At 34.0% G+C, this 26,640-nt stretch overlaps 1 protein-coding gene across 1 annotated transcript in view; it reads right to left on the reverse strand.

The window, feature by feature from the left end:
• The window catches only part of LRP1B (LDL receptor related protein 1B), a gene marked incomplete at its 3' end in the record, with an annotated part of 1,833,965 nt that overhangs the window by 9,877 nt on the left and 1,797,448 nt on the right, over positions 1-26,640 (reverse strand). Inside the window, exons 86-87 of the mRNA XM_082841888.1 lie at positions 24,451-24,555; positions 3,087-3,163 (exon numbers count right to left, since the gene is read on the reverse strand). Of these exons, the coding sequence (XP_082698014.1) occupies positions 3,087-3,163; positions 24,451-24,555 (182 nt within the window). The remainder of the gene's footprint in view (positions 1-3,086; positions 3,164-24,450; positions 24,556-26,640) is intronic.

Genomic DNA, 26,640 nt, shown 5'->3' on the forward strand with positions numbered 1-26,640 from the left:
AACGGCAGGCGGACTCTCAACCACTGTGCCACGAGGGAAGCCCTGACTATCATCTTCACTGATTCATCCCTGGGATCTAGACATTACCTGACACTTAGTAGAGGCTCAAAAAATACTTGCTTTTGGATAATTAGGACAGAGGCATTATTTTGTTGCATTTTTCTCTATATATTTGCAATTTATAGTTATATTTATAATTCCTTGGTATAACATAATTAACTTTTTTTCTGTTTTAAAACATGACGGTATAAAAGACATGAGGATAAAGTAGGAAAATAGAAGATATGAATAACCCCGTAACAGATATCACATTTCTGTTGTCACTACAGTAAAATACAGCATCATTACATTACTGCCCCACAAATGCTGAGTATATTTTTATCCTCCTTAAATTTAGCAGATATGAATAGCATAATCCAAACATTGAGCATCCACTCCCTTAAAACTTTAGGTAAATCTAAAACAGGAGTATAAAATAAATATTTAATCATCCTTAGTTTAAAACTCTTCCAAATAACTTCAGAAAAGTTTCTGCTTTTTCAAATGGAAACTAAGCAGAAAGTTCTAGAATAATAGATCCACTTAATTTCACAGGCAGGCTGATCTTTAGATACTTTAAACCGCAAGGGGCAGAGAACATCAGTATGACTACTCAGAGATGATTAAGAAAGCCGCTCATCAATTAGAAAGGTAAATCTCGTGCCAGTTGATAGCAGTTAGGCTGAGAGAGGCAGTATATTCCTGATTGTGCCAAGGTCCAATGATTACGGAATGCTTCACTGTAAGTGGAAATGCAGATTTGAAAACATATTCCTAAAGTATCCATCTTTCTTACTGAACAGATTACTTTTGCCCAAGTTCGGGGAACATTTGACAACCATTCAAAACCACTGGAGTTTACCTGAGAAAATAAAAATAGCCCTCCTACCTTAGGAAGGATCAGTTTAACTACCTTTTCTCTCCTTTCAGAGTTACTGAGGCAAGTTTCTCTAAGCGCAAATGTCTGATAAGTACCTTTTAACAGAGTCATTATGTGGTCAACTTTGCTCAAATCTGAGATAATTTGACATTTGCATAGCTAATAGCCCTTTCAATGTGCATTGATACTTCCATTAAATGTAATGACTTTAAATCAGTGATGGAAGAAAGAGCATCAGAATCTTTGGAAAAAGGGTTACAACTACTTGCAACTCCTCCTTCCATGTGATATTTCCTATTTTAGAACTGTTGCATGTAATTAGAGGCATTTTTCTTATAAGGGAGCTTGTTGCCAATGCAAATGGTTGGCAACATCACCTTTCAATAAATACATCTGGCACACCCCTCCTCAAAATCATCTTCCAAACACGAAATTTTCCCTTGTAGATGGACCTTATATATAAATTGAAAATTCAATTGACATTCTACTCTGTTTCCTTCTTTCAGAAAATTTTATCAATATTTAAAATTGTTTTGATTCTCTAAAAGACTAAGTTTTTAATTTATCTTAGATAATTGAGAAGTTATCATAAAAGAAAGCCTAAAGTACCATGACTTCATTAATTCTCAACTTATTACTTCAGTATGTTCTACAGGTTGGAAACTCAAATGCATTTTTTCATTACAAAAATGCTCTTAATGATGGTTGAGTCTTATAACTGGTTCACAAAATCATATAAATTAGTATTCCTCCAGAATTGTTAGTACTAATGTCAGTATGATCCTGGAAGAGAGAGAAGAGAGTATTTTTTTTCTTTTGCTCTTCTTCTGCAATATCAAGTTAGGCAAGGTATATTTTCCCATATCTCCTATATTTTATGAATCAATTCCTCAAATCCTAGTGCCCTATTCCTACAACTACGTGTCCATAGTTTTGCTACAGTATTCTCCCTTCCCTTCCTAAAGACAACACACAAATTCTAAGGTAACACCATATGCTCCATAACCAGAATCACGTATCTCACTTTTCCAAATGCAAAGACTCATTTCTAAGGTTATTTATTCTATACCTATTTGCCATTTTTCAAAGATGGTCATCCTTACTAGCCCAAGTTAATCTCTAAATGGTGGAACTTTAGACAATGTCACTTGAAGGATTTCAAGCAATGATAAATTATTTGGGGACAGGCACAACAAACAAGTAGATCAGCAAACACTGGGAGCCTATGTCTAAGGTACAAAAATCATATACTTTTGATTTTGATAATGTCTTTCTTTTTTCACAAATTCCATAGTATATTTTTTGTTTGTTTTCATGTATGCTCTCTCACCAGCAGTGAAAGACTAGAGAAAAATTGCTAAGTAAGCATTCATAAATCAGAGGTATTACTTTTTCTCTTCAAGAATATATTTACCCACTTGATAGTTATTCCAGATTTCTCAAAAATTTTCCACTCATTAGCGATAGTATGTGTGAATTGGGAAACTTTATGTAAGACTTTTATTGTGAAAATCTTTATAAAATCATTTAAAATTGTTGGAACACACACACATAGACACAAAATATTGATGTAGATAAAATTTCATATCAGGGACCTGTCCTAAGACTATAGCTACACACACAAAAAAACTTGTAAAATGTTGCTACATTTTAATATACTTCAAAACCAGTACTTTAAAGATAAGGAAGCAATGAATCAACTATGCTCCTTATTAAAAATTGCTTGTTAACATACTTCATCACTTTGAGACTAATCAAGTTTGTTTTTCCACAACACACTGAATGCACTTCAAGAAAAATACTCTAATTAAAACATGAAATTACTTTTCTTCCTCAAGCATTCTCACATCCATTGTGATATTTGCAGACTTTGCAGCTGACGCACATTTCCGAAGAAAAGCTTAAGCTAGGTTTACAGATGTGTGTTCTGAAAACTGCCAAAGTTTGAGATGAACCCTCACAGCCTAAAAGCACACATAACACTGGATCCTGTCACCAGGTGAGAGTTCAGTGCTTCTTCTTTCAAAAAACATATGGATTGCAGATCTCTTGCAAAATTCCATAAAGGAGATTTTCCAAGACTCAATTCCCACAATAATGGTATAAAAAGAAAACAATGCTTTCTATACTATGTGGAACACCCAAGATATTAATCTGAGAAACTTACTTGTGCTGATATGATCAGATTTGCTGCTCTTTGGGGCTGGCCTCTCACACTGTGTGCCTGACCAGTTGGTGGAACATCTAGAAAGATAAAAACAAACAAAAAAATCAGTGAGTAACAAACCCCACAAGTCTGCTAATGTAGTAACTTTAACCAAATGAAATGAAGGAAGAGCCTGCTATCACAGATTCATGAATTTTAGATAGAGATTTCTGCTAATTTCATGCATATTGTCAGTATGCTGAGGGTAACTTCAATTGGACTTCACTTGTTAAAATACTTTTTAAAATTTAAAGTCATTTTTCTTTATTCTATGTTAAACTTAAAATTGGCATATTTTATAACAAAACTGAAATTTTAATTAAGAATTGAGATTAATTTGAGACGTACTGAAAATTATGCCACTATAAAAATTGAGTTTGCCTGTCAAGCAAATCCTTCTTTACTAAGTTTCTGTGATTTATTTTTTCTGGTTCTAAATTCAGAGTGGAACTAACAACCAAACAGCAAATGGTCATATGTCTCATAGTTCAAACTGCACAATTTTTACTCTTTTAATCAGAGACAGGGAAATATAGTGCTTTCCCATTTAAGATCATGCTTCTATTCCCATGAAACCAAGACAATATGCCCAAGTTTTCATTCAGAGAAGTTGTCTTTCCCATATAGGAACCATGACATTATGATGGGAAGTCTTGCAGAGGATTAAAATAATAGATTTGATTAAAATCCTTCATTTAAACATAAATCACAACCATATAATTAGCTGATTGTATCAAAATAAATGCTGGAATGGTTTTAGCTATGTTTGAACAATGTCTGCTGGCTAACACAAGATGCCTCCATGCATCTGTCAGAGGAAATCCATAGAGAAACAATTTAATTGGCTTCAGTTCTTATTTAAAATGACTGTCAAATACCACCACATCACAAGTAGTTGTACACAGTAAAAGAACCGCTTCCAGAACTATTCCAAGTAGATATCTTTGGGCATGGTGGCCAAACTAAATAACTGCCATGGGTGGGTCTCTTCCAATTCTGTCATAGCCAATTCAAGTAGCTGAAGCTGTTTGGGAACTAGGCTTCTATGATGTCGTGTGAATTATTTGTGGTATTTGTGAAGACAGTATCGGGTGTCCTAACAAAAGGGCAAAATCTCATAAAATCATCATATTGACAAACTCAAGTTACAAAAAGAAAAATTTGTTTCATAAAAGCATACATTAACTTCAGAATAATGGACAGCAATGTTACTATTCAAGAATATAGTTATTTGATTAATAATGATATTATAAAATTATGAGTATGGATCATGATTTCAATGAAAATTAATATCATTATATTATTATTAAGTCATCACTCATGCATTATCCCGATTTTTTATTTAGATCCTTTATAAAAAGCTTACATATATATTTTCTATACATCACATTTATTATATACCATACTACAAGTAAATCATTAAAATAGGTAAATAAATTTTAAGGCCAGGTCTATGATGCTGTCTGTATTACTGAAGTGAGGTAATGAAATGAGCATATTTCAAATAATTATAATAAAGTGAACAACCAATAAAATCATTGATTTAAAAAAATCTGTTTTCTCCCTTAGTTGTGGTTTTGCAGTTGAATGTTCTAGAAAATTGTTCCAGTTCTTCAGTTCCTAATTCTTGACACAGTCCAAAGATAATTCAAAATAAGATGTTTAGGCAAAATTTGCAAACATCATTAGAATGAATCCTAATCATTGCAAAAGTCTTTTTGTTCTTTGTAGCTTTACATTTGTCAAATCTTTCTAATTGACCACTGAGGATATTTTACATGCTCCAGTGAAAAAAATAATACTGATTGCTTGGTAATTTTATTATATAACCGATGTGTACAAAGCTATTTTAAAATTAAAATATCAAAATTTGCTCTTTACATTACCTCCTTTGAAAAAACAACAGTAACAACAGCAACCTAAATCAGGTTCATGTTAAGCAAGAGAAATGATCTGAGATATATTTTGTTGTGTTAATAGAGATAAGAACCTCTGGGGCTCATCATAACACTGAGATGCTTAGAAGTCAGAAAATGGAATTGCTCAGGAATTGGAGGAATAAATGCTAATTGATAAGATGTTCTGATATGAGCATCATGTGTTTTAAGTATTTTAGGAAGTTATTAAAAATATGCCTTTAGAACTCCAGAAGGGCAGAGAGAGATTTTTAAACAAAGAAGATCAGGATACTGTGATTTTTATTCCAAACTCTGAAATTATTTAAGTAGGACAGGTGGTATTTATTAACAGTATTGAGTAATTTTGTTTTATCCATAGCTTGGAACCCAGTACTTATATTAGATAAAATATATCACTTGCTAGTGGTCGTGATGCTCCTCTCTTTTGCATTGTGGAAGCACACTTAACTTCTTAGCTTTCAGGGAATAGTTTGTTTATTACATACTGGAAATAACTCTCAAAGACTGTGCTGGAGAAATAATTTTAACAGTTCTGCATCTTAATCAACTGATGATCACCTTGCAATTTTCCCTATACTCCTTATAAAATAATGCTTTATGGCCAAATATAAAATATGTTCCACTTGTCTACATTTGTTCCAGTTTTAAAAAAAAATAATCTCTTTTGAGATATTAAATCAAATAGAAGTCATTATTCTTGTTGCCTACCTTACAAAACTACAACTTAAGGCATTTGCTGCTCCACAAGTACTTCCTCCAATAGTTGATTTAAGACCAAGTATTTTTACTGTCTTTATAGAAATTCATAAATCTTCATTCTCTGAGTAGACTACAGTGATCAAAGCCATTAATGGCAGATCATTTAAGAATTGAAATGTGTGTGAATCATCAAAATTTCCAGCCAAATTCCCCACTGAATTATTTGCATAATCATGCTGATTATAATAATTTCTGGCATCTGTGTCTTTGTCATTGTTTCTCAAGAAAAATCCATAGTCCATGCCCTAGTCATCTTTAATCTGTACTGTTGCAATCTACTGCTCCCTGCTATTCAACCCTGGACAATTATCTTTGAGTTAGTCCTACATGGTCCTCCCAAGAAATCTTATTTTTTTTCTTACCATCACAAACATCTGTATATCCTTCCTTTTATATTTATTCTACAGTTATTTCCCCCACTGTGCTTTACCCTAGGACAATGAAAATCAGCTTCTTTTTCTTATGTGTTTGATCACTGTACCACTCTGAATTATTTAACTTTTTAAACACTTGTATGAATTTTGGATTCATGAAAGTATTGTTGGATCATGGATAGATAGGTAGATAGAAAGATAGATAGATTCTTATTTATTCAAACAATTGTTTATCCTTCTCTTTTCACATTATCGTACGAAGATATTTGCTTCAAAAGCAGTCTTTTTGATTTCTCCCCTTCTCTCCAAGGCCAGTGACATTGAAAAGAAAGATTGTTTATCATTATATTGTTTTCCTAATCTTATTCTTCCTTTTATGTTCTAGGTTAGACTAATGATTATCAAACTGAAAAATGTGTTAAAGTTGAAATTCTGGAGGCCCATATACCAGAGATTTTCATTAAGCAGCTTGGAGCTGTGGCCAGAAATCTGCATTTTAACAAAGTGAGCCTGATGCAAATACTTCACAAATCACACTTCAAGAGATATTTAAGATAAATTATTATGTTCCCACAGATTTTGTTCTTATACCAAATATTGTTCAATCATTTAAAAAAAATTTAGGATAGGAATAATAGTATGCATGTCCAGCAAGACTGTTCAAAAGGTTAAATGACATTGGTAGAAGTTCTTAACATAGTATCTGAAAGTAACTGAGTGGATTTTTGTTTGGGGTAACTAATTCTCATCTGAATGTTACTATATGAAATGCTTGGATAGTTAACTTATTGTGTTCTTTAATAGTGTGTGCAATTATTGTATAGTTACAATATTCTATATTTCAATTGTAATTTTCTGTAACAGGGGGAGTACCTTTGTGTAAAGGCAATAGTGTAGCATATATTACTAGGAAGCACAGTAAATATTTTTGGACTATCAAAATAAGTTTAGCATATATAAGGGAATAAATATATAATCTTTAAAAAGAAACAGTTTTTACAATACAAGCATAAATATAAGACATATAATTAAACTGTCCAAAACAATGAGAACTCTGAAGTAGCAGAGAGATTTTACAAAAGGAATTGAAATCAGATATAAAATACTGAAAGTATATTAAAATCTTAGGTATTGTCTTTCACTGTAATAATGATCAAGTTACGTGGACTACTCATGTCATTTTGTGGAAATGTCGTCTAGAGTCACTTGCTTTGGGAGGACTTCAAAATAAAATAATGAGATTAATATCTGCTTCCTCTTTTCATCAAATTTAAAGGTCATGGAACCCTTCTGACCAAAGTGGAATTCAAAGGTAAACCTTAAAGCAATTTGAAATTGAATTTCTCCTCTTACATGCTAGGCTGCCGTTATTAACTATGATGATGGAGACATTCAGAATGAAAAATCTTTTAATATACCCTTCTCTTTCTACACACACGGGAAAAAAAATATGGCACAAGGGATTAAAGGAGCCTTAGAAAACTTGTGCAGAGTGCCATGCATGTTTCAGTGCTCCAAAAAGCTCATTCAATAAAAATAAAAATATGACTACATTTTGTGCATCAGATTTATAAAACAGTATTTTCATACAGTGATGAAAATTCAAACATTAAAAGTCAGTTGCAAATTTTTTTTTCTGATTAATTCTGAAAATTTCACTCTTTTGGTGGAAGAACATGACTACATTTGCATGGAATTCTTAACTTTAAAGCTTTACACCCTATGTAGCTCCCAGCACTTTTTTGCCCCCCTCTTCTTGCAGACTGCTGTATTGCAAAATGCAAAAAGTTTTATTGCATTTGGAAAGGATATTTATATATTAATTCACCAGTTTGTTAACTTGGCTTTGAAACATTTTTTCATCTGTTATTGTTTCCCAATTTTCTGAGATAAAATTATTTCATATATACATAAAGATTTATAATTTTTTAACATGCTTCAAAAATTTTCTATCCTACCTTTGATATAATATTTTGCATAAAGTTCAATTAACATTTGCACAATTTGTGCCAGGTCCTAGGATAAGTGTTTTCATATGAAAAATATTCTTATTCAGCTTCTATAATAACCCATGAGTTGGAATTATTCATCTTATGAAATGGAGAAGTGTGTGTTCAAATGATTTTCCTGAAAAATCATAGCTAATAAGAGGTAGAAATAAAATGTGGAGTTATTATGATCCTTCTGATTCAACGCAGTAGTAGGAAAAATGCTTTTCCTTACTCCCTCATGCCCAAGAGAGTACAGTCACTTAAGAAGAAAGTAGAAATATTATCTGAACAAAGGAAAATCAGTGCATTTTCTGAGTAGTAAAATTGTTAAAATTACCACACTGGCTCAGACCTGTGGTCAGTAATGCCTGATATTCTGTCTCTGGCAGTGACAGTGAGGGACATGTTATAGAAGGGTGTTAATATCCTTCTTGATACCAACTTCACATTTTTGTGTGGATTCCAAAATACTGTAGATGTGTTTAAAACACCTTTAAAGATCCAAGATCCATCAATTATAAATTCATCTATATTATTACTCAGTACAATTTTGAACTTCCACAACAATTCACTCTCTATATATTTCATTCATTTGGTAGATACATATATATATATATATATATGTGTGTGTGTATATATATACACACACACATATATATACACACACACACAGTTTTGTACTACAATTTCTATTTATTTAGCACTATTCTCTATCAAAATTTGACTGTTATTTCTAACATAGAAATAGCTAGGTATCACCCTGCTTTGTTTTCTTCAAAAAGCTTAAGTTAGTATCTTAAATTTTTGTTTGTTGTAATAAGTATAAGTGGTTCAACTCTATAATTATATATTATAATGCCTAGTTTTAAAATACTACATTAAATCATTGTGTTACCTAGTATTGATAAAATTAGTAAGACAAAGCTAATCTTACTTTAATATTAAGGACATTTGGTCAGAAAGAGTTTTTGATTTCTGAGAAGGGTTAATGTGATGAAGTAAAATAATAATGAGATGTTCAATAAACTCTGACCAACAATTATTTTAGGAAAAGTAAAAATTAATGAGAGGGCTTCTCTGGTGGTGCAGTGGTTGAGAGTCTGTCTGCCGATGCAGGGGACACGTGTTCGTGCCCCGGTCCGGGAAGATCCCACATGCCGCGGTGCGGCTGGGCCCGTGAGCCATGGCCGCTGGGCCTGCGCGTCCGGAGCCTGTGCTCCGCAATGGGAGAGGCCACAACAGTGAGAGGCCCGCGTACCGCAAAAAAAAAAAAAAAAAAATTAATGAGAAATTTCAGTTGAAGAAGTGACCATGAAAGAAATAAAATTAACAAAGTGCATTATTTAAAGTGATTATTTTAAGAAGGAGAAATATAAAAGATAAAATCTAGTTTGCCAAGAAGTTATCCATAAAAGGAAGTTTGTTAAGATTGGCTGGTTTAAGTTAGAAATGTTTAAACACAAAATTCTATGCAGGCCACCTGAGCAGAAACGGCCACTAAAGTGTGAAATGATGACTCAATAAATATTAAAAAAAGAACAAAATCTCTAGTAATGTAAGACTTTTATTATCTAGATGTTTTCCAGGAAATTTTATTAAAAGCAGATCTGAAAGGCATAAAGTGTTTTTTGCAGAGTGAGTAGATGATTTCTACTTAAATTAATATGTTACATGCATCAACTCAAAAGGAAAAGGAACAATCATAAAATTAGTATTAAGTAATATGGTTGATAAAATTGAAGACATAAATGTAGGGTATTACATTAGAAATGGTGGTTATAATTCTATAGCTGAAAGTGGGAAGAAAAGCAATGTATGCTGTAACACAAGTGGAAAGTTCTGTCTACATGATGCCATGATGAATGACCAATTCCAAAACTGGCTTAAGAACATATCAAGCCATGGGGGCTGGGGTTGGAAATCTCCATGCTTAGTGCCATGCAGACAAAGTGACTAATCTTATACCTGAATATTTTATGTTTTAGCACAAAATAAGAGTAAACAATAAGGAATTTTTCTATGAAAACCTAATGACTACCCTTCCTAGTTCATAGGGTTTCTGTGGCGCAACACGGTAAAATCTGAAACAATTTATAATGGCAATATCTGGCATAGTCAACTGCAGTTATTAAATATCATTCAAGGCATATTAGTCCTATACAAATTTGGGGCAATGGTAGGGATATCAGAAAGTGTTAACAGAAGGTTTTGAGACTGTGAATGTCTTTATAAGTGAGATATATAACTCTAATTCTCTAGAAAATATTTATTTTCAGTTGTAGTGCACATATGCTGAGATACTGATATTAGCCACTTTAATTTATAGTCTGAATCATTGGGAAATAATTCCTATATATAGATAGTCACCTCCTTTCCGATACTTCAGTATAGACTTTGTTCTAGTTACAAGATTTTTACATATCCACCAAAAGGTAACACTAAAGGTTTCTAGAGGCAAACATTTTTAATTGATAAAGGTACACTGTATTAGTATTGATACCATCTTCCCAATTACCACCATTCAGCCTTCCTCAAAATCTAGGACCTGCATTTCACAAGTTTTAAAAAATTTTTAAATTGTTTTAAAACAAAACAAGCAATCAAAAAAAGAGTAAATGAAAAAAATTGAAATGACTTGCTAAAATCAAGTGTCAGTATGAATTAACAAATTTGTCTACGCTGCATAAATGTCAATTAGTCATAAAACACTCACCAGATTTGTTCAACACTTATAGGAACATGTTGCAAACAGAAACATCTGAAGGCTTATGACAAAAGATGGCCATTAACACACACTTCTTTCCTAATCCAAGTATTATATTACTTCCCTGACTCAAGGTGAGAAGGTTTATGCAGGCAGTAGTCTAAAAATTGATTCAGGAAGTTTAGATAAATATCTTCAATAAATCTAAAAGGCTATAGAATATTACAGTAGTATTTTACATTATGGAGAATTGCCATTTGGTGTCAGTTATAAATACCTTTATTTATTTGATCCACATACAATCATAAATATGGTACATTTTACTTTTGCATTTCTCTATTTATATATGCATTTATAAATTGCTAAATATGCCTTTGCCTATGACTATGCTAGACTAATTACTTAAAGGTAGGGGTAATCTATTATTCATTTTTATATTTCTTCATTTCTTGAGCACATGGTCAGTATGTAGGTTTGGTCAATCAATATGTTTGTTGTTTGTTAAAATGAATGAACAAATGCATGAAGGCATGGAGGATGCATGGTTGAACTCATATGAATACACATACATGTGTCATATCCCATTCTATGAAGAACATATAGCTCCATTCATAAGTACATGTTTTCAGCTAGTTACCAGTCATTTCTCACTGAAAAGAATATTGATCCACTATGAAAAACACTTAACATGTAAGAACCACAGTAATAAGCAAATATTTTCTTCCTTTCTTCCTCCCTCCCTCCCTCCCTTTCTTCATTAATCTATTTATTAATTCTTCCTTTTACAAAATTAGATGATCACATTTTAGCAACTTGGACATGTAAAATTTTACTTATTCAATGTTGTAAATTGTGTGACACTTCCGTTCTTGTCCCACGATGCAGCTAACTAAGAAACGTTTATCTTCTTTCCCTGACAAAAATTCTAAAGGCATTTGCCTGACGGGTAAATTGACATGGAAACCAGTTTTATATAAAAATCATACAAACAAATATGTAGTTAAATGTAATTTAATTCAATTTAGTCATTTAAATAATTGTGTAAAATTAAAGTGCTGGTATGTTGTGACACAAATGGAATGTGTAAGTTTTGGAATTAGAACTGTGCTGTAATCTAGTCTCCCCTCCTCACAAAGGATATATCTTCTAGCAATTCACCCACTTTGGTTGTTTAGTTTATAATATAAGGGAGAGCAATACTCCCACTTTTGTCACACATTTCCCACAGATCTAGCCTCTTATGCTTTAACCTTTGTTTTCCCCTTAAATCCCCTTCCCTTCTTATTTTATATTTTATCTTTCTATTGTATGTTTTCCTTTTACTACCTCAAAATTTTTCTTCTTCCTTCTTTACTTTGTTTCTTTTTTCCTCTCTTTCTTCCTTCCATTCTTTTTCTTTTTCCTTTTTGCAAGGCAAGTTGATCATTATAAAAGCTAAAAAAAAATTAGGCTTCCTGAAAGATTAAATGATACAATGTATATAAAATTTACACACCCTCTAAGTTAATTTAACTCAAGTGATAAATAATACTACGAATATTAAATTTAAGGCTTGTATATGGCACACCAATATCAATATAATTATAATTTTTGTTTGTATGCTGAGTGGAAGAAGTATTAGGCTAAAATTTCTGTACTCCTTTAACAAAAATGGCTTTCTCCTGCTACTATTCCAGTGTGAAAAAGAAGAAAATATTTCCTTAACTGACGATAATGTAAGGAATTTTTCAATTATTTTTTTCACTCTTAAACCAGTGTTGCTGGTTAATCTATATTCCTCTGATCCTTTTCTTAAAATTGTATAAAGTTGGTTTGGAATTAAGTAGTAGGTTGGAGGTTTATTGATTTCTTTTTTTTTTTTGACTTGTTCCAGGATAGAACATGAGCAGGAAATAAACCTTCGTTGTTAAAAGCATCTGAAATTTGTGCTTTTTCATAGCAGCAAAACCTGGGGAATGCAGTCTAATAGAGAGAAAAATAATGTAAATTGTTAAAGAGGTAACAAGTAAATGAATAAAAATACTATGTAGTTATATTGTATTTGGTTTCTTTGGTTATTCTGATTTACTTACTGATTATATTAAAGGCCAAGAACATGTCCCAGAATCAAGGGAAAATAAGGTGACTACATCAAAGCTTCATAACAACAGCTGCCCAATGGGTAACTATGCAATAACTGTTCTCTGTTAGGCAGTGCCAGCTGTACTCTCAAAGCACAAACTGGACTTTAAACTTTAATAGAAAAATTCTGTATTCCGTGTTTTTCCCCATGACATGATTAGCTTGGTGAAAGCTAGAACAAGCTACAACTTGTTACCTGGGATCATAAAGGATAGATATTGATGTGACAGATTTTCCTGGCCTTTACTGTTCCAAAAGACATGCACGTTTCACATTTCGTGCTTTGAAAATATGCCACGGGGCAGAAAACAAATAAGGGACATGCAATGACCTGACTCTTGAAAAGTGGACAACACAGGCTGCCAAAGTTGAATTGCTCAAAACCCCTGCTGAAAAGTTGTGATCTGTTTGAAATCACTCCTGACAGCTTCCTTGGGCTCTTCTCAAATGTTCTTTACGGGGCCACAGGGTCGCTGGTCCACAAGGAGGAGCGTCGCTCAGCCTGACAGCAGAGGCCTGAAGAGTAGCATGTGCCCTCTCCTTTCAGCAGAGCCAGTAGTTTGAAATACCTAGGCCTTAATTAGCTGTTGTAATATAGAAGAATAATTCCTACCTTTTAAAAATGTGTGACAGAAACGAAACTCACTATCTTCTTCCCCAAAACCCCAACAGAGGTATCCCTAGTACCTGTACATTTCCTTATGTGTTTCTCACCCTAAGGACGTATAAAACAATGCTAAACTTTTAAGAAAATAATTAGATGGAACAATCACAAAACCAAAGAAAATGACGAAATGACTAATTTTCCGATCATTCGCTTAATGAATGTCCCTTTGGTACTTGTACATTCATTTTGCATCCCGCTGAGTTTTAAAAATCTGCTTTGAAAATGTTTCAAAAGCTAGCTCCTGTGTGTTTTCTGAGGTGTTTGAGGGTGGACCTGCTGCCCTTTTTTTCTCTGTTGTCCCTCATGGGACTTGAGCTTAGTTATGTACTTCCCTTTTCAGTCACTATTACTATCACAATCATCACACTTCTAATCTTTTATTTATGCCATATTTTGCTTATTTTTAATAACGAGCACTTTTTAAGAACCCCACAGCTTATTTTTTGCCTCCAAACTCCCAGAAGCCCAAATTATGCCAAGTACTGATCATTTTATGTATGGTCTATTAGAACAGTTTTAAGGTTCCACTTTTTTTTTTAAGTGTTTACTATGTTGAAAACAATATTCTGTTTTTTTTTTAACAGGTATTACATTTCTTATTCCTCAAAATAATTTTAGGAAGTAGATGCTATCAGTATTTCCATATTAAGATGACAAATGAGGCAAAGAGAAGAAAAACAAAACCAACAAAACAAACTGCAATTCCAAAGTATAAGGTCTTCTATCTTTTGGCTCTTTTTTGTGTCCTGTTTACCAACAAATCACTTTTAAAAAGCCATTTCTTTAATTTAAAAAATTGTCTCCTTTTCCTTTGTAAATTGGGATTCATTTTAAAATCTGTTTTTTCAAACCCAGGGCTTCTCATTCCAGCAGAGCACCATGCCATCAAGACCTTTTTAAAACACACACATGATTGAGATAGTTCATAAGTCAAATGTTATTAGTGTTCCCCTACTGTTTATGGACTTATGGAATAAATTTCAAATTCCTAGCTAAGCATATTATGTTCCTCAGAACGATTTCAGTGTATAACATTATTGTCTAATACTCCCCCAGAAGCACCATTTATCTTACACCACTCACATCCACAGAGCCCCTGCCACATTCCTTCTTGTCTCTTCTCTTTCCTCAAAATAGATCAGAGTCCCTCAAGGGCAGGGGCTACAACTTACTTTCCTCTATTTCATTCTTTTTTCTTTCTTTCTTTTCTTTTTTTTTTTTTAGAGAGAAAATACCAGGGTCAAAACAACAAACAAAAGTCAAAGAGAAGAGAGAACAAAAATTAATACAATTAAGTTTTACTAATAACTTAATATGGGTAAGTTAAAAGCCTATTTAGTTCCTTTTGTAGAGAGATATTTAACCTCAGTTCCAGAACGCTCAGGAAACTTCCTGTGGTAGTTTTAGAAGATATCATAAAGATAAGAAAGAGAACCAAAAATCATAATGAAATGAATCACTTTAAATTTTTTTTCTGACTCTTGCAGTTTTTGAAAATGTATTAATGAAGTAAGAAGTGGTATTACAATGATGATAGAAAGATGCTTATATCATAGGCTGCCAGATTTCACAATACAATACAGGCACCAGGACAGTATTTTTTAGCAACATTAGTTAAGCACATATTACACAAAGAATGCATGCTAGCTGCTGAGGCAAAATAGATAAATCAGATACAACCTCTTCTTTAAAGGAATTTACAATCTGCCAGAGAGAAACAGACATGTACATTTAGAAGGGCCATGGAGTAAAACAAGCAGCATTCCCAAGCCAGTTTCATAGAAATATGCTCCATGTCAAAAGGCCACACAGAGATGAGAAGCCAATTCTAGCCATAAAATATGGAATATCATAGGGTAATACGAAAAATGTAACCACACACTCATGCAGATGATCAGAGAAAGGAAAACTATGTTTCCAAAAAAAAAAAAGAGAAAAAAAAATAAAGCAGAAAGCAAACAAAACAAAACAAAACAGATGCCCAAATAAATATAACCAAACCAAAAAAACAAAAAAAGGAAAAATCCAGAAAAAAGGGAAAAACAAATAATAGATTGGGGAAAAATGCTCACAGAAAGTTATTTTTAGCTTCTGCTTGAAATGAAGAAGCAAAACAAAAAACTAACAGTGTTAAATTGTTTTTGACCACACAGAGAATTGGTCCTGTTATGGGCAAGAAGCAATAATATATATAGTAAGAAATGTCTTGGAATTTTGCCATACTGCTATTTTCAAAACAGTGTGGGCCTGAATTGGTATGATTTCAAAACCAGTGTAATATCAGAGTTAGATCTTTTTGGTTCTCCCTTTTCAGTTGATAAAATATAATTTTAAACTTGTTTTTTTTCTTTTCTTTTTGAAAAAGAAGGTGAATTATACAGAAAATTGATTTTAAAGGAAATATTCCCCAAATTCTACCAATAATGGTCATTAATCTTTAAGCTTCACAAGTCAAATATTTTTGTCTGTTCACTGATAAAAACTTCAGTGCCTAGGTTGTTTTCTGGTATATAGTAGGTATTCAATAAAAATTTTCTCATGAATTAATATGGGAAGAAAAAAATCACCAGTATTTTTGTTATCTAAATGGACACAAATATGAAGAAACCAAGGGACAGACACTTAGGTTTCTAGCTCATATAGATTGTGGATCTATTGATACTAGACTAGGGGTTGATAATAAGAAATAGGTGGAAAAGATTATTACTTCTCTTGAAGTTAGGCATAAACAAGCTATTTATATAACCTGATATATTGTGGTACATTATTTTAAAGTATCAGGAAAATAGATCATAAAATCACAGAGAAAAATTAATACAAATATTTAATTGTGACCCAGGAATTTTTCAGTTACTCCATAGTTTTAATAATAAAGGCTTTGTTATTTTTAATTCTGCTACTATGGGAATCTTTGTTTTCTCAGTGTCTTGATAGATATTTTAGAGGAATTTTGAGAGAATTGGTATCTGGGGTTGTGACTCTAACCCAATTTTTAAAAAATTACTAAAATTCAAATGGGACTCTGATTAAATACATCATACTTCATAGTTTTATAGTATATTAGTGAACAATTAGTCTAAACCCATCACCTTATGGACAAGGAAAATGTGACACAAACAGACAATGTAACTTGCCCCAAATCATTGCTAGTTTGATTAATAAAATCTATACTTTCACACTGAATATTTCTTCTTCTGACTGTTGATACTAGAAAACTAATGAGATAAGCACACAGATATTTAAAGACAGAAGTTTTTATCCTAGGAAAAAATAATTTAAAAAAAGAACAAAACACAGAAACACACTAACAAAAAAATCCTAATTATAGAATGATAGCTGGTTCATTAAATAAAATAGGAAAAGTTCAGACAATAGAACACTCAGTAACCTTAAGAATAAAAGTGTCTAGTTATGTAGATTGACATGGAATGACGTTCATAATGTATTGCAAAGTAAATAAACATGAAAGAGTATCTATCACATGATTTCATTTTAGTATATAATATTATGCAAATATATATTTGCATAAAGAAACGGAATGAATAGAAACCAAAGTAATAGTAGTTTGAGATCAAAGTGTCAGCAGGTTTGATTTCTTCTGAGGCCTCTCTCCTTGGCTTACGACCATCTTCTTCCTATATATCTTCACATGGTCTTCCCCTGTGTGTGCTGTATCCAAATCTCCCCTCCTTATAAGGACACCAGACACATTGGATTGGGGTCCACCCTAATGACCCCCATTTTAACTTATTCATCTCTTTAAAGATTCTATCTCCAAATACAGTCCCATTCTGAGGTACTGGGAGATAGAGCTTCAACATATGAATTTTGAACACAATTCATCTCAGAATACTGACAAAAAAGCAAAATTCACATACACACATATAGATATATCACTTGTGTGTATAAGTTAATTTTTTTTTTTTTTTTGCGGTACGCAGGCCTCTCACTGTTGTGGCCTCTCCCATTGCGGAGCACAGGCTCCGGACGCGCAGGCCCAGCGGCCATGGCTCACGGGCCCAGCCACTCTGCGGCATGTGGGATCTTACCGGACCAGGGCACGAACCTGTGTCCCCTGCATCGGCAGGCGGACTCTCAACCACTGCGCCACCAGGGAAGCCCTGTATAAGTTAATTTTATGTCAACTTGACTGGCCTAAGGGATGCCCAGATAGCTGGCAAAACATTATTTCTGGGTATGTCTATGAGGGTGTCTCTGGGAAGAAATAAATGTTTGAATTAGACTGAGTAAAGAAGACCACTCTCACCAGTGAGGGTGGGCATCATCCAATCTGCTGAGGGTCTGAATAGAACAAAAAGGCAGAGGAAGGGCACATTTGCTCTCTCTGCTTGAGCTGGGACATCCGTCATCTCTTGCCCTCAAACATTAATGCTCCTGGTTTTTACTTCTTTGAACTTAGACTGTGACGTACACCATCATTTCCCAGGTTCTCAGGTCTTTAGATTTGGACTGAATTACACCACCAGCTTTCCCTGTTCTCCAGCTTGCAGACAGTAGATCCTGGGATTTCTTGACCTCCATAATTGGGTGAGTCAATTCCTATAATAAATGCCTCTCTCTCCCCATTTATATATATAATATATATGATATACGACACATATAATATATATCCTATTGCTTCTTTTTCTCTGGAGAACCCTGAATATTTGATTCTTCTCTTTTAAAAAACTTCAGTTAAGTCCAAGTCAATTAATATTTACTATTCACTTGCCACGTGCTATATACAAAGAGATAATCCTGTGTTGAGACTAGTGGGATAATAAGAGTAAAGTGGAAAAAGGCAGCAGAGACATTTGGGTCCAGTGAGCTATTTCAGCAAAAACATCTAGGTGTGGAATGGTCCCATGGCTATGTGGTGAGCCTGTGTATGCGCCTGTGTCCACAGTGGTAGGAGAAGTAGTGTAGCTACAAGCATTTCTTTACTACTGGAGGGTGAAATGTGCTGTGGGTATTGCTGGGAGATAATGTTGTGGAGGTTGGTCTATGTTTTAAAAAACAACTTGGGCTTCCCTGGTGGCGCAGTGGTTGAGAGTCCGCCTGCCGATGCAGGGGACACGGGTTCGTGCCCCGGTCTGGAAAGATCCCACATGCGGCGTAGCGGCTAGGCCCGTGGGCCATGGCCGCTGAGCCTGCGCGTCCGGAGCCTGTGCTCCGCAACGGGAGAGGCCCCAACAGTGAGAGGCCCGCGTACCACAAAAAACAAAAAACAAAAACAAAAAAACTTAAATTCAATATAAATGAAAGTCTTACGCTAGGGAGAAATTTTAGAAGTAGGAAGACATAGTTAACTTGTTACTGAGTTCACAGGCTTATTCATTTCTATATCTCACAACAAAAATTGTTTAACAATACAAACATTGTCAAAATAACACATTAATTTTTTAAAGTTTGGCTTTAACATTGTTCAATATACCTTCTTTGATAAATGTCAAAACTCTCTCCAAATAAACTTAAAAAAGCCTTTAGATTTTCATTTATTCTAGGCTTTTCTTTGGAGTTTTCTTTTCCTCCGCACATAGTAATAAGTGAAAAGGGCCATCAAGAGACAAAAGTGAAGGCTTTCAAAGAACAAATCTATTCCTTAAATTGAAAGATAAGGTAATAAAATTTCTATGTGGAAAAAACCTGTCAACCTCATAGATCTGAATACTTTGTAGACTTTCCAAATGTGTGTAAGTTCTGCACAATTCAATAGTTTTTTACTCTATGAAAAAAAGAAAAACGTAGTACCAACAAAGTTAAAGCAAGTACTATATCTTACTTCTTAAAGCAATTTTTGTTTCCTGTAAAGGCGCTTAGATGAAATAGTGCATACTAGCTTTTCATCAAAGATACATGACCACTACCAATTGAAATCTGAAGCTAAAATCTGTGTTTCCAAAAATTTCCACTTACAAGGAGAATCAACCACTAGAAAGAGATCCTGAGGGCTTAATATTCTCTTAGCTGGACAATTTTTGTATTCTACATGATCATAGGCACTTCATACTAAATTTATTTTTATTTATTTACATTTTAGTACCAAATGAATTATAAGTATCCTATGTAAAACTAGGAAATTTTCCATATTCTAGAAATTTTAACTCTAAGAAACATGAGTATAATATCTATGTCTGAACCATCATAGTTACTTCATAGTTACTTAACAATGGGCCCTTAATAAATAGTGAAAGACTGATCCTCTTGAAACGTATGTCTTTCTTATTGTAAAAATATTTTCCCTTAGATCCCACTTCCCCCTGAAGTTACAATTGTTCTTCCTTCATTTAATCCACAGCCAAACAGTCAGAAAGGAATCTACAGTCTTCTCTACTTTCTTACCTTTCACTTTTCCAACTATAATCTGGTTGCTGTCATGTAGCACTTTCAAAACATCTCTCATAATGGCCATCTAATTACAAAATTCAATAAACCACTTAGAATTCTTATCCTCTTTGAACTATCTGGAGTTGATATTCTTGGACACGCTCTATTCCTTTGACTTGGAGGAACCTACACTTTGACAAGTCCCCTCCAAATTCTATTTCTTCTCATTTTTTGGTTGATTCTTCCATAATACAGTATTAAACATTGGTGTCTCCTAGAATTCCATCCTTAATTCTCCAATCTTCTTTCTATAAACCCACTCTTGAGTCATTCATAAAATGTACCTCACAAACTGGTCCCAACATATATCTTTAATCTCCCCCCACCCACCCCCCATTATATCACAGAGCCTGTGTTCTATTCTCAACAACATCCATCTTCTACTTTCAGACCTATTCTCTCACTGTGCTATTGCTCTTTCAAGAAAGGTTTTCAGACATTTCCTCCTGTAAAATAACTAAAATTTTTTCAAAATACTGTTAAAATATCACTTCATCTGTAAAACCTTTCTCTCTCCCACTAGTAATCATTAACTGATCTCTATTCAGTTGTTTTCCCACAACACTTTGGTCATATTTCCGTGTAGCAATTATCAAATGGTATTTTAACTTTTTAAAATCCATTCATCTACCCAAAATGAATCTTAAACTCTTTAAAAGTAAAAACCTTATTGGAGTTAGTCAGCACAAAGAAAGCAGTATGGAATAAGAGTTATAACCAGGGCAAGGACTTTAGAATCAAACAGGTATTTGCTAAATCAGTTTTAGCTGTTATTAATTCTCCTTCTGAATATACATAGGGCCTCACTCATCATAGGTTATCAATACATATTTGATGAATGAATTAATGAGTGAATAACAGAATATCATTATCTCTTCTACGATTCTTTCATGGCTTAAATGATTTGAGGAATTCAGTAAGCATTATTCCTACCATCAGAATAAATTTTAGGGTGTAGAAAACCAAAGCACAGACAAAATTTCCATTAAGCCCAAAGCAGATAGAAATAAAGATACACAAAAGTAAAAGGTGTTTGCTCTGAACCTTTCTGATTAACACATTTTTCCTGGCTGATTTTTTTTTTTTTTTTTTTGTGGTACGCGGGCCTCTCACTGCTGTGGCCACTCCTGTCGCGGAGCACAGGCTCCGGACGCACAGGCCCAGCGGCCACGGCTCACGGGCCCAGCCGCTCCGCGGCACATGGGATCCTCCCGGACCGGGGCACGAACCCGTGTTCCCTGCATCGGCAGGTGGACTCTCAACCACTGCACCACCAGGGAAGCCCTTCCTGGCTGATTTTAATCAGAGGCTGATTATACCTTACAAGGTCAGGTGCCTCTGATGATACATGGTAAGAGTGAAAAGTGGAACAGAACATTACTGTGGACTGTTATGCCCACAAGAAATATTCATTCTGGTGACACAAGGGCATACTCTAGACAGGTCGTGTTCCTGAGACCTATTTATGGAGGGGGGTGGTGCTGAAATGTCATGTATACTTTGCCTGGGAATTGTGAGTAAGGGACAAGAAATACAAAGACTGGGCCCCAGAGCAGGCATTACCAGGGTCCTAAAAATGAGATAACATAAGTACCTAGATCAAAGTTTGGCCAAGGATCACCCTGACCTTACTAACACTGAACTAACCGTGAATCCATCATTTTTCACCTGAAGTGCTGCCAGACCTTTTGGTGTGGGATCCCTGCAGCTGATCTCCAGGCCTTTCTTCCACATGCCATTCAGTGTCACCTTCGAAAGCAAACTCCTTCAGCTCTACCTCAAATCACTTTGGCTATACATTCTTTTCAGGATCCTATGGAATCCCCTAACTTGCATAAATCGGGTTCCAATTTATCTTCCCAGTTTTAACTCCTCACCCCCCTCCCCAACTCTCCAGTCACCCTTCATTCTAGCTGTGTTAAACCACTCACAGTTCCCCAGAGAGGTCACTAAGTCTCACATCCATGTCTCTGCTTATGTTATTCTTTCTTTTCAGAATGTTCTTCCCGACCTCACTGAACTATCTGAACTACATGGACAACACGAGGTTGCCTTTTCTGTAAAGTCTTCCATGTATTCCTATCTCCCATTCTAAACAAATCACCTGCCCTGTTAAAACTCCACTGCCCTCTCTTTTTTCCTGTGTTCACACCTGCGTTAATACAGGTTAATTAGTTGCTTATGAATTTCTAAACCCACTAATTCGTGAGCTCCTTGATATTTGGGTTAAATTTCATTCATCTTCACTTGTCTAGGACTTAGCACTCTTTCAGGGTCTTATAAATACTTGCTGAATGACTGGAGGAATTTAGGTTGGAGGCAAGGCAGAGGTAAGACTAAAGAAGGGTCCCCTCTCTGTCTTCAGCTGCATAAGGCACTAAACCTGAGTATGAACTAAGAAGTGTATCAATTTCTTAACAGGTCAGTTTATATACCCTTTACAGACTGATATTTAAAGGAGTATTTCTGGATTATTTTATGTAGGAACATTGGTTTAACATATTCAAATATCTTTTAGAAAAAAAGAAAGAATATCAGTTTCTCCTCTGTGATTATTTTAATCATTTCCCATATTTTCACAATTATTGTGAAAAGAATAACATTCTCTTGAATAACAAAATAGATCATTATGAACAAATTGTAGAGTTTTGGAAATGAAATATCTGAATTTTAATATAATTGTGCGTTAAAACCATTACTAAATACTCTGAGACACCACCATGAGCTATTATTGGGTGCCAATCAGGGTTTCTGTTTATGACATGGAGTATTAAGGAGGATGTCAGATATGATCCATCGCTAAAGCTCAAATGCAACATGCAAAAATAACTTCCATTGTTATGAAGGTTGATAGCTACCCCAAAGATGGTCCCTGAGATTTCACAGAGGAAAAGAATATATTTGTTATGAACAAATTGAATCAAGAAAGAATGTTTTGAAATGAAGTTTCTGGAATATTTTAGCATATACCTATTTCTTCTGTAAAGAAGTCTTACTGATTAAGGTAAGACAGTTCCACTGAAATCTTGGGAGCCAAAATAATGTGTTTTATCAGTACTTGAAATGAAAAGTCAGTTACTAAATAAAAGACACTATTCCAATTATAGTATCCAGTATAGTAATAAAGTCTAAAAACACCTGCTTCTGTCCTCTAATTAAAAGCCACTGTTCTAGCAAATGTACTTTTATGAGACAGTTCCATGAGCTTTTTCATTCCCTCCATTATATTTCTAGACAATCTAGCTAACTGTGGTGCATACACTTGTCAGCGAGCAAAGCAAAGGTTAAGTGTGTATGACACAGATGAGCCCCGAGATTAAGTATACGCTGTGAAAAGCATGTGGATGTTCATGATTTAAACCAATGAACTCTGGCCTGAAATGATGTCACACAAAGCTTAGCGGTAAGTGGAAGGTTAAACCTACTTGCATCTCGGCTCATTAAACGCAGTTAAAGTGCAAATCCCCTCATTCTGACAGTAGTGATCACAAGGGTTCTCTTTCTGGTCACAGCGCTGACTTTTAAACCCAACAGAGCATCTGCAGAATTTCAGTAAAATACAGCTAAATAAAGCATCTGACTTTTCTTTTTCAAATGTTTCAAATTCATTTCATACAGAAATAGTAACATATGAACAAAATTTTTCTCAGGTATGCTCACTTATTTCTTATATACACACTCATCATAGGCTATTCTGACAAGGTGGGGAACAGAATGCAGATGTGGATCAGATGTGGGCATCATTCTTCTGGTCAAGCAGTGATAAAAGAAAACTCAAAATAGAGATCACATAGGCTGAATGGTCTTATTTCAAGCTTTCCATTATGGCCAATCAGGTATTTGAAAAGGGAATATATTAAATTCCAGATTTTCTCAGCAGCAGAGAATCTACAATACTTTCCAAACATTTAGAAACCCAGATTCAAGGTAATGTATTTCAAAAGAGACAAGGGCTTAATAGGTTTACATAATACAACACTCAAACCCTGATACAAAAATCAAAGATTTTGAAAAGATACCTTACATACTTTGAAAATAATGGCCCTAAGTACCAAAGTATTTATAAATATGATTATGTCTGGGTTTCACGTATCTATTGTAAATAAGGTCAATTAAATTAGAACAATTTTTACTGGCATTTCCAAGTTCAAAGGTCTCGGAATGTTTGAAATGGGTATGATGCTAAGAAGTGAATGAGCTTTTCCATATGAAATCACCAGCAAATTGATGAGGGAGGAGATTCTGTAGTACATGAGCCAATGAGGAACAATACTTGATCAGAGATGTCCACGAAACATTCATTTAAAATATGTTATGCCAAGAAAGGAGAAAAATAGAGCAGGGATTCCATGTACATCTAAAGTTGTTATCATAAAATGCCCACAACATTATAAAATACTCACAGACACACAGGTACATTTGTCTCTGGGTCCAGCTGGCACGTGCCACCATTGTAACAGTAGCCGTCACATAGCTGGCAGCTAGAGGCAATCTTTCCATTAGTGCAGCTGCAGCGACAAAGAAAAAAAAAATCTCATTGTTTCTGGCGTGATTATTGTTGAGAGCTGACACCAATTCTCTAAAGATGAGAATATTCATCATAGAAGACTAATGCAGTGGCTGGTTAAAAGTAGGTTTTCAGAAAGAGAGACTTGCTGGAGGCAAAGATGTTTTTTAATAGAATGATGACAAATAAAATTTTTCTTTTGGTAATTTTCAAATTTTCAATCCATTCGTTTAATATAAAAATTTAATATAGCTAGATATAGGTATGAAAAAATATACTCTAGTGTTTATCACTTACACTTCAGGGAGACATTAACATCAGTATTTTATTCCCTTTTCATATTACCAGAGTTTGGTGGCATCTTTATTATTTATAAACCACATTATCAAATACTCTGGAAGCAAATGCTCAGCTATTCCTTCTAAACTGGAAAGTCTGGTCCAAAGAACTGTTATGAGTTTTAGACTCCACATTTTGTACGAAAGCACAGAACTATTCTGTAGTCACTTTTACCCCACTGTTTCTCCCTGAATATGTACTATAATTAGTGTCAAACTCTTTTTATTCTAAAGGAAAAAACATAACAGTTCATTGCAAAAATAAACGGTAATATTATAGGAACAATATGCAATATGGCAACAAAGTAATGAGGTAGGCTTTCTTGGAAAATTTTTGGAAATGCTTCTAATTTATAGTACATTACCTGTCTGGGATAAGAATAAGCACTGTGGCTATTGCTACATGGGAAAAACAAGCATAATGATAAGAGGAAAATTACAGAAATTTCTTACTTGCCATGTTATATTTTTAAATAAATAAATAAATACTATTAGATCAGACATTGAAAATTGTTGGTGGAACAGAGAAAAGTACATTGACATTCCAAATTATTGAGGGAAACTCTTCTATGAGAAGTATGGTAATAGAATCATACAAGCCTTGGCCCAGATCAGAATTACAACAGATCATGTCAATATTCCGATTATGAGATCATGTTAGTACTAAGTGCTATGAAGTAATCAATGGTATCACAATAAATCTGGACATAACCTTGATAAAGAAATCAGGCTGCAATGTCATTGATTGATCACTTTGATCCTCTTCATGGTGGGTACCTATTGCAGTACATCCATCAAAGAGTAATTCCCAATGATTGGTTAGATATTTGAAATAATTGGTTAGCAATCCCATAGTTTATTTATTCTGTGCATATTTATTTGGCCTCTTGTGGGTGGTAGGGCTGCTGGAAATGCACTGAACTGCTTACACTTTCCCAGAAGTTTAATTTAAAGATTTTTTTTAAGAACCTGGATTTAAAAATCACATTTCTTTTCAAGATAAACAGAAGCAGTGAGTCAATTATGTACCAGATATGAAATGGAGACACGTGAAAGTGGAACTAAACATGGGGAAGATGGTAGTGGTTTAAAGTTTCCAAGATTTAACAAAGAATATCACATTCTTTATAATCTATAGAGCCATACGAATATGGATGCAAAGTGAGTCAAGTACATATTTAATGGTAGTGGTGTCTGATACGTTAAATGGATCTGGGAGACTTTTCCTTGCTTTCCTCACCCAGCCTCCTTGAAAATCGAAGAGCAGAAAGTTATAGTTTCATGTTCAATCAAAGGGACAACATCAAAGAAAAAAATTAGCTCATCATACATTAAAGAATTTTCCACAAAAAGATAACTATACACCAAATATCATCTTTTAAAAGAGAAGAATATTCCAATTATCGATTGCTTTTAAACTTCTGCTTCCAAGAGTTATAAGAGATGTTGCCCTGTTCTCCTTCTAAAGGTTTTATCTGAATCCTAAACTTTAGACAGAACTTTGTAGATATTTCAAATGTGAAATACAAGTTATCCAAATCATTGTAATACATGAGTACAACTTATATTTTAATGTAGGTTTTCATCATAATTTCATTTCTTAGAAATGTTGCATGTGTGTGCATGCAGACACACTTTGAAATTAGCAGTTGTCCAGTAAAGAGAAAGAATTCTCATAACAATTTGACATCACAGTGGTATTATTTAGGCTATTCAAAATTATGATAAAGACTTTCTTCAACAATATT

This window comes from Leucopleurus acutus (assembly GCF_964270905.1).
Source record: "Leucopleurus acutus genome assembly, chromosome: 6".
Taxonomy (NCBI): domain Eukaryota; kingdom Metazoa; phylum Chordata; class Mammalia; order Artiodactyla; family Delphinidae; genus Leucopleurus; species Leucopleurus acutus.